The sequence below is a fragment of the Saccostrea cucullata genome, unplaced genomic scaffold (genome assembly GCF_032062105.1).
Source record: "Saccostrea cucullata isolate Sc308-1 unplaced genomic scaffold, CSIRO_AGI_Scuc_v1 ctg294, whole genome shotgun sequence".
In the NCBI taxonomy this organism is placed as follows: domain Eukaryota; kingdom Metazoa; phylum Mollusca; class Bivalvia; order Ostreida; family Ostreidae; genus Saccostrea; species Saccostrea cuccullata.
The window spans coordinates 523250-533428 of NW_026936003.1; the positions used below are offsets into that span (position 1 = coordinate 523250).

Sequence of the window (10179 nt, forward strand, 5' to 3'; positions counted from 1 at the left end):
AACATTTGATGAAAGGTAACAGCAAATTATTGGAATTTTTTTTAAGTCCAAGCAGCATAACTCTGTCAAAAATGGCTCGATTGTACCCAAAACAGATCTTGACTTAGATATTCATATGATCAAACTGTATACCAAATTTCATTTCTGTATGCGCAACTGCTGCGAAGAAAATAAATGGAAACTTTGTGGGCCAACAAACTGACCGACCAACAGACAGCAGAAAAGCAATTTGCCCTCCCTTCTTCCAAGGGGGGGGGGAATATTAATTTGAGCAATTTTGGCAGTTTTAGTCTCTATCAGGATCACATGACAATATTCTTGGTGTCTAACAACAATAGAAGCTTTTCTTTTACTTTGTTCTTCCTTAATGGAAGGAAAACTCAAGTGTAGCTGCACTTTCTGATATTTACACAATTCAATATAACTTTGAAATTTCTTTGAATTTATTTTTTTTAACAAAGTGACAAATATCAGTTTTATCCAATAAATAATTTACAGTATTTCACTGTTGAAATTGTAATAAAAATATTAATTGTTTATGAACTTAAAAATGTAGGTTAATCTATCAAGACACAGTATATGTTTCTTGTTTTATTATTATTCAATAATTTCTTTATTTTCTCATCTCTGCATGAGCACTACATAAAATACATATATTGAAATTAAAATCTGAAAAAAAAATCTGAGATCATTTGTCAAGTGCTACAACTCTGAGTGTTTAGTTCCTTCTCTTCTTTAGACATCTTTTTCAGCATAACAGTCTGGCTAGTGGTACCACTCTCTAGAACACCTTCCATCTTTGAGAAATCTATCGACAACCTGCAAGGTTGAGAATAAAAAATCAAGAAATATGAAATATTTTTTTCAATTATGTTTAAAACAGGGGAATAAATTGTGCACCAACACATACATTTTAAATGTATTTAAATTAGACTTTAGATAATTCATCACTAAAACAATGTATCATTAATATTTCACATTGTTGGAAACCCTTGGTAACTCACTTGAAGTAAGAGGAGAGAAACCAATAGACTGACTGTGAAATTACCAAAATGCATATTTCACTAATTTTGCTTCTCCAATTAAAATAAAACATGTACAACACACCTTAATTCAAATTATTTGATTGCTTCATTACATTGATTAATATATATCTTTATATTCAGCAAAAGACTTACTTTTTCTCTCCAAAAGTGGTGGAATAGTTTTTGAATTTCAAATATCTCTCATAGGCTTTCTTATACTTCATCAACTTTAAATGAATGATTCTACTCTCCTCTGTTGTAAACTCGTTCCAGTTTCCAGAGGCATTTTCACCCTCACCCCCTGTGGCTTTCCACTGGTATGGCAAAGCATTTTCCAAAGACTTATCCACTGATTCCACTGATGCTGCAGTTTCTTCAATGGCCTTTTTGACAACGGCTTTCGTAACTTCTTTATTCGTTTTCTTGTTCTCTGCAAATGGAGGAGAAATTTCTGTAACAGGTGATTTCAGAAGGACTTTAAAGACATCTTCTTTCTTGACGTAATTCATATTGATGCCGTATTTCCATAACAAGCGTCTAGGCTGCGGATCTAACAAGTTGTGGGAATATTTACAAAACGGATAGAATTTGCATGTCTCGGCAATGTAGACGCAAACGTGCAGGTAAGGGCAGGTCTCGGTGCTACGACATCCTAGACTACTATTGTAATATCGGCATATTAATGGTACAGTCACTCCTTTCCTGTTGATCAAGGCTCTAAGCAAGGAGTTCACCTGTTCTGGATACAAATACTGCATGAAGTGGGACTCCAGTACTTTCTGATTGTGAGGGGTGTCGTAATCGTGGCCGAATTTACAATTCCAAATTTCGCAGGTATTTAAAACATAAAACTTGCAGAGGTGGAGTTCATTGCAGTCTCCTTTACAGTTTCCCCCTGTGTGAGGAAAACAGATTTCTAGATTCACCAGCAGCCCGACTTCTACCGACACCACCGAGGTCTCCGATTTGCTTAAATAAAATACATCGTCAAAACGTTGAAGGAACTCAATCAAGGCTTCAGGGTCATTGAAACCATGGGGAACTGGTTCCATGTTGACTCTTTCCTGCAAGTCCTCTACATCCAGCCTATAGTTATTGTCCACAAGTAGACGCACAATCACAGCTGCCATGTGTCTGTCATCCTCAGGTATGGGGTCCTTTTTTTCTTCGACAGTGCCGCTAACCCCTGCATTTTCTTGAACCTCATCTGATACTGTTGGCCAGTCTGAGACTGCCAGTTGATTTCCACCCGGATTAGGATTATTTTCCACTTCTTGGTTACTAGTGATAACTGAGCTGTTGCTTTCTACTTCATCCACAGGCATCTCAGTCTGATGCTCATAGAACCTATATACACCATCGGAAGTCCGTCCTGCACTGACGAAACTAGAGGAATAACCTGTGTAGTGCTTCAGTTTCTCTAAGCGAGCTCTCTCCCTTGCCTTCCTTCGCCTTTTAGGATTAAGCCTTTTATATTCAGAATGTAAAGCATTATAGAACGTGGCTTCTGTCTGATTAGCATTCGTTGTAAATCCAATGTCGGGCCAGTGAATATGGGAGGAAGTAACTTTACTGGACTGCATTTTGGATTCCTGAAAGTCAAGCAAAAATGCAGATTCAATTTCATTTGAGGCCTGCCAGTAAAAGGTTTTAATGTTTTCTCTATTAAAATGCACAAGAATTTTTCATCTGATACAACCTTTTATGGAATACAGTGTACCGTACTTAGATCCAATGGCAATTTATTCTTATATTAAAATTGTGTGACAAAATACAATGATAAATGAAGGAATCAGAAACAAGACAGCCAGGGATCAAGGGAACAGTTACATGTAAGCCTGGATAACATAAACAGGGATATTTACATATATGCTTCCTGTGCTGCAATGTACACTCTCACATTTGTCCCACAGGTACTTGTATACAGGACCCCCCTCCCCCCCCCCCCAACCCCCCACCCCTGCCCCCATATTCCTTATTGGACTCTCTATTATAATGTGTGGTAGGGTTTTTTGTGGAGCGATTGTTTTGGGTTTATACGTTTTCCTATAGTACTGTACACATGATGAATAAGTGCAAGAAACATAATTTGTGAGAAAAATGTCGAATAACAGTTGAGGATCTAGTGGCCAGAATGATAATGAGCATTAGAGGTATCCTATTTATAGAAATAATTATTATGTAACAGAAAGACTAAAACAGGTTTTTTTTTCTGGTATAAAAGTGCAGTCATTTAAATTTTTTTGTAAGAATCATATATATGCATGACATGGACTATTTAACATCATCCAATAAAAAATATTCTTGAGAATTTCAAAGATAATTTTAAACAATCAACACCTATATTTTAGCCAATTACATAATAATGCACACACTTACAATGAAGAAGCATTTAACTATGGCATTCATACTATAATGGTACATGAATGATACAGTTTTTGCATACTTTTGACTTCTAATTGAAGATAAATATAGGATTGAAGTACTTTTATAAATGCCTTTCTGAAAAAAATTACATGTATATTGATTTTGATACACGTGTAAGTACTTCAATTGAGTTGGGTGTACTGAAGGGCCTTTTTCCTTATCAAATCGTCATATATAATCATTTACTCTATTCATGGTAGAGAGGATATACATGCATCTAATAAGAACCATCTAATTATCTAACAAAGTACATGGTAGAGGGTATATATCTAATAAGGATCATCTAATTATCTAACAAAGTACATCACACCTATTTCACTTTTCTATGTAATCTGAAAAGAAAAATCTCAACTATTCATTTGCCCCTGAAGTTTAAATTTTAACAGATATTGAAAAGTGCAGAGAAGGTGAACTTGCAGCATACTAACAACCCCCCCCCCCTTTTTTTTAAAGGAAGCTGTGCTTTGAATAGCCTTATTGTGAGTAATCTAAAAAGAAAAATCTAAACTATTCACTTTTAATTGCCCTTTGAAATTAAAATTTGATACTGAAAAGTGCAGAGAAGGCAATCTTGCAGCATACTAATAAGGCCACCAATAAAAAAATGATTGGTTTGATGTACTCTGACCAACCCATCGGAATTGCCCCTTCCCAATTTTTTCAGCACTTTGATTTTTGTTTTGTTAGTTTCTATTTTTCTAGGATGCCTTTTGATTTATAATTTTACAGCAATAAATACATGTATGTCCAATGTGTAAAGCAAACATCAATAAATTTCCAAGTCTGTGATTTTTATGACAGTTATAATTTTGTCCAATATTGTAAACAAAATAAAGCAAAAAAAAAAAATTTTTAAGGAAGATGTGCTTGAAAAAGCCTAATACTCAATAATGTTATTATCAACTTTACAAATATTCTCAATTTACAAAATAAAAAAAATTGAAAGAATGAGCATTTCCCTTAAAGGTACTTGCATGGACACAGATTTGAAGTTAATTTTTTCTGTATAATATCACAAGTTATATATTTTAATAGCATTTCACACAAAAATTAATTAAAAATCATTATTCATTTAAAAGTTATTAAATTTTCTTTTTGGACAGGTTTGATTGACACGTCCTTGCACTTTCACAAATTTTAACTTTATTCTTAATTCTTAGGAAATATTGCAGTAATTGGCAATCTTGTTGTTAATAGTTAAATAAACTGATTTTTTTTATATTGGTGAGGAATCGATAAACTTAACAAGATTGTCAATTTAAGTTTATTTCCCTAAATAGTTGATGGTATTATTTTTGGGCCGATGCTGCCTTGGAAGGACTTGTGAAGACCCTTTATCAGTGGGTCCTTTGGACCCACAGAAAATAATTCTGAATTTCGAACACTGATAGTAGGGATAGGAAACTACCGCCAGTCTCGTGATATCTCGCAAGTCGCGGGATTTCGTAAGTCAACTTTAATTAATCAAATCTCTAAAGCTATCGGATATTTGAGATAAAATCCATAAATTATCTGTCAAAAAATCATTCAAGATTTGTTTTTAGAACGTATGATACTCCTCGTCTTCGTAATAATTTTGTTTTATGCAAACCCAACTAGCACATGCCACGATCGGCCATATTTCCGAGAAATTGCCGATTTCGTTGATTGTTTTCTTTATATTTTAATTATATTATTATCATGCTTACATATTTATCAATAAATCAATTCCTATACATAAACAATGATAAAAGGAATAAATGATATTAATCAGAAAATACCCTGTTTACTGGGAATAAACAGAGTTTGAAAAACTTGTAGTGTTGTGTGTGATGTTTTGGGTAAATAAACATGGCGATGAAGGAGTTTCCTATCCCTGATATCATGTTTCTTTGAAACGTTTCTTTTTTAAAATCAGCATCATTCAGGCTTGGATTTGATAATGCAATATCTTTAAAATCAGCAGCATTTAGGCTTGGGTTTGGTAAAGCAATTACATACATCCTGTAATGTCAGGGTCTAGATGCACCTGTCCTAATGTCATATGTGCAGTTCAATGATCCCATCTAAATTAAATCCGGAAAAGTATCTGCACTCCCCCAAAAGGTCACATTTTACATATATTAATATTCTTTCAAGGAATATTGATGATCACTAAAATCATCAAAATATTTACAAGTTGTGAATAACCTACAATTTGTAATTTAAAATTGAAGTTGAATTAACATGATTAAGAAAAAAAATCAAGTTAGCTGTTTGTTTGGAGGGGCGTTTAAATTTCCATTTTCATGGTTCTGACGTTTTCCTGGCACATCAACATTCAAATTAAAGAGGATTTTAAGAAAGATATTTCGGACTTTTTCGCATGATTGCGTTTCTGAGACCCTGAAACCCAATATTCTTACCTCTCTCTACTAATCATTCTCTGATTACAATATTCTGAGTATAAAACGCATAAATTGTCATCTATCTTCAGCTACAACATATATTTGTTTTCAAATATCTTACCAATAATCTTGTTGAAGCATACATAATGTATCTAACGCTTAAAATTCTTCTGTACCTATCTCAGTATCTGTGAATGTGGACTCGACGGAAGTTGTTAGTTTCAGTTTAACGGAGTATTTCGAACCCGATGTGAAATTATAAAATCGGTTGGCAAGAAGTTTCATGCAGGTCAATCTGATTACAAAATTGGCATTTTATTTAAATAAAGGTAATAAAGCAGACGATTCTTTTAAATAAGTGTATGACTCACCAAATTCACAAAAATGAGCTAAATATAGTTTCACAGTTGATAAACTAGGTTTATCGACTGTAAACTATAGTTTACAAACTGTGATCCATGATTAACAATTCGTTAACTAGGCCTAGAAGTGATTTTAATAAATAAATAAATGAAATATTTAAGCTAGATAAGTCATTTGGAATAACAGATACTAACCATTCGTATGTCGACCTGGTTTTTTTTTTCGCAGTGAACTTGAGAAAAAATACCACAATTCAAAATCTTTTTTTTTTTTTTTTTTTCATATAGGATATTTTACTAGAAAGAGCCTTCAATCATAATCTAACAATAAGTTAAGGAAGACACATTGAAATAAAATCTTTTTGTGTGATATAAAATAATTTAGCAGGTATATTTTTGTTTATTATAGTGTTATTTTAAATACAAATTATTAAATGCATAATTAATTATGGAAATTACCACTTTGCACTCTGTCCATAGGATCTATATGTCATTTGGTACATACACAGACACAAAATTCCAAATTGCTTTTACATACATTAAGCTGTTTTATTTTTTAATTTTTAGCAAACTCATGAGATCTATTTTTGTTTCTAATTTTAAGTCTATATCATCCATTTAATTTTTACTTTTTAAACATTTTTGCAATGAATAATTGAAAAAAAAAAACATAATTCAAAAATAAGGGTATACTTCTTCAAAAGACTGTTTTGTTAAAATTCTCTAGTCATCCATAATGATTGATGTATTTTTGTTAACTTTAGAAATCATTCTTAATAGTTTTAAAGAAAAAATAGCATCTAAACACTTTAAATTTTGAGAAATATGAAAAATAAGGATATTTGGAGATTTTTCCCTGAAAGACATGTACAAATTCAACATTAATTTGTCAATGTTTTGCAATAAAGACTTCAAAAATTCTCTTGGCAAATGAATATTTTCTATTTTCATAAGTTATAACATAAATTTGATATGATAACATATATGATAATGTGTTTTAGTTAGTTCAAGACTTATTCAAGGTATTCAAATTAAAAAAAATATCAATTTGAGAGAAAATTCTGAAAGTACGGACCTACCTTAAATTTTATAATAAACAACTAGCGAGATGCCTTTAGACTTCTATACATGTCACACCCTTGTATCTTCCTTTATTTATATACATAGGCGTAGTCACAGGGGGGGCAGCGGGGGCACTAGCCCCCCCCCCCCCACTTTTAGATCTGGGGGGGCAAGAGTATGTCTGTGCCCCCCCACTTTTTAATGAAGAACAAAATCACAGCTATTTTTCCCCAACATTACCTTTACTATAGGAAAGTATAGTTACATCAAAGAATTGTGGGAGAAAATTGGAATTGAAAGTAACTTGTCTTTGAAAAAGTTGCCCATTACCCCCACCCCCCCCCCCCCCCCCCCCACCCCCCCCCCCCCCCCCCCCCCCCCCCCCCCCCCCCCCCCCCCCCCCCCCCCCCCCCCCCCCCCCCCCCCCCCCCCCCCCCCCCACTTTTAAGTTTGTGACTACGCCTCTGATATAGCATATAATTATGCAAGTGTACAGAGTTAAGATATTCAATGTGTCGTTTACTGATTTTTATTTGAGAATAAAAATAATATAGTCGTGTACTTATTTTTATTTTCAAATAAAAATCAGTAAACGACAAATATATAACTACACCATATTTTGTACCTAATAAATGAATGGTCCGGCAATCTTTTTAATCATGGTAAAGCATTTTGAAGGTGCTATGAAATAAAATTGCTCCACCAAAAGAATACGGTAACAAATTTTACTTCCTAGTACTACATGTATATTAATAAGATAAGATATTTTTATTTTTCAATTTTGGGCCCATGCAGAAGGCATTAAGGGTTTTTTTTACAATGACAAGATAGAAAGTTCCGAAAGAAAGGTTACATACACAAGTATAAACATCCTCACATGTATACATGTATATTATCTTATCTGTTTACATCTGATATGATCCATACAAGTAACTGTAGATTCAGCTATTAGGGTTATCAAATCGCTAATTAACATTTATATATTGTAGATGCAATGATTAATTGCGCCTTAAATTGCAGCGCATGTTTTTTAAGATATTGTATAAAGTAATTTAATTGAATTTCACACAAATCTCTTAATGAAAATGTGCATAAACTCTCTCTTTATTAAACTGTAAAATAATAATAAAAAAAAAAAACCCATACATTTTCAGATTTTTTTTCTTTTCATTAAGGACAGATAACTCTTCTAAAACTTTAAATTGTGCAAAATGACGGGCTTTTTACATGTTATCAGTCTTGTAATTTTGGTTTATTTAAACTTTATCGTTATCTAGCAATGCCTTTTTCAAATTAAATTTGTAGCCTATAAAGTTATCCAAAATTGTTTAAAACCCATTCACTTATTCAGTGAATACTTTAAAGTCTACCAGTTGAAACGACACAAGAGCGTTTCGAGGTGATATTTTAATTTCTAAAATGAGGCAATCTATTGATAAATAAGTTGATAAAACAAGGACATCAACGGCCTCATTTAAAGTCATCAATTCGCAAGTTCCATGTCTAACGTCGATATTTGTTATGATCTCGTCAGCAACTACATACACAATCTCTCATTGAGTAGAATGCTGACTGACATTTTTTATACTAATAGTTAGGCCAGTATTCTCACATTGATTTACCCACCGATTTTTTTTTTTTTTTTTTTTTTTGGTTTTGTTTTTTTTTTTCACTGTCAAACAAGTCGGTCCGAGGACTGACTTAAAATAAGACCTTTTTACGCTCTGAAATTCAGATAGTTGTTGAGCAGCTATGACATGTATTATCAGAATTTCGCATCGTAACAAAGATTTGATTTTAATCAGCATGATCAGTTTGATTGTAACTCTGATGTAAAATTCAATGAAGTACAGGCACTTGACGCACAGGCACCTGACGTTACTTATTTTACTTTAAATGAAAAATATATGCCAATACCTAATATTAGGTATGGATAGTTTTATATATTTTTTTATTAAAAGAAAAATAAGTAATTAACGTCAGGTGCCTGTGACTTGACGTTGCTTATTTTTCTTATATAAATAAAGATAATACATGCATATCTAATATAAAAAAGGCTTATCCCATATCTAATTATCAGGTACAGAGTTTTTTTTAAATGCATGTACATGTATAAGAAAAATTCTTTTAATACATTTATACGAAAAAAGTAACGTCAGAATAAAGTGAAAGTCTTGAGACACAAATTGAAATAGATAATAAATGATTTCAAATATAATGCTACCTTAATTTGGTGACCTACGTTTTAAAATTTTTAACCTTTGCCATAACTTCTGAACGGTTAGGGCTTTACATGCTTTATACATATGTATTTTCTGTGGGACACCTTTCAATGGATACCAGTGACCTTGACCTCGGAGATTTCTGTACTTATGGAAAAAACTTTAACCTTGGCCTAATTTTTATATTTTCACATTATTTTTCCAGTGAGAAGACCCTTCGATACGGTTACCAATATATTAAATCTACATATAAGAAAAGTTTAATCTTCGCAATATGTTGCCATACGGGACATCAGTGTTTCACAAACACATCTTGTTACTTTAGTAGCCCAACGTATCTTAACAATTGTATGTACCAGTGGCGTAGCATCGTTTTTGAAAGTGGGAGAGGGGCAGCCAGAGAAAAAAAATTATTTAACTGAAAAAGTTGACAAGCAAACCAAAAAAAAAAAAAAAAAATAAATAAAAAGGAAAAACTTGCCGAAAGTCGAAAATCCTATTTCGGGGGGGGGGGGGGGGGGGGGGGGGGGGGGGGGGGGGGGGGGGAGAGGTAAACTCAGTGTCCACTACTTTTAGTACCAATTCTAATACTACATTTTCGGTTTTTCGGTACATCACTGAAAGTCAAAAAGTGGGGGGGGGGGCAGGCTTTCAATTAACATTTCCTATAGTGTAAGTAAGGTTGGGAAAAAAGTGGGGGGGGGGGCTGCCCCCC

General features: G+C 33.2%; 1 protein-coding gene across 1 annotated transcript; it reads right to left on the reverse strand.

Annotated features, from left to right (window-relative positions):
* Positions 1–515: 515 nt before the first annotated feature.
* LOC134244545 (uncharacterized) lies at positions 516–6014 on the reverse strand. Its single transcript, XM_062726805.1, has 3 exons — positions 5940–6014; positions 1179–2617; positions 516–819 (listed from the first exon to the last, which is right to left on the reverse strand). The coding sequence occupies exons 1-3, from the start codon at positions 5961–5963 to the stop codon at positions 696–698; spliced, it is 1587 nt and encodes a 528-aa protein (XP_062582789.1). The 5' UTR covers positions 5964–6014; the 3' UTR covers positions 516–695.
* Positions 6015–10179: the final 4165 nt, after the last annotated feature.

Bases quoted from the DNA above. Each gene is read 5' to 3' on its own strand.
- LOC134244545 (XM_062726805.1), bottom strand. From the start codon at position 5,963: ATGTATGCTTCAACAAGATTATTG. The intron at 2,618-5,939 runs GTAAGATATTTG...CTTGACTTTCAG, and splicing joins ATGCTTCAACAAGATTATTG to GAATCCAAAATGCAGTCCAG. The intron at 820-1,178 runs GTAAGTCTTTTG...TCAACCTTGCAG, and splicing joins ACCACTTTTGGAGAGAAAAA to GTTGTCGATAGATTTCTCAA.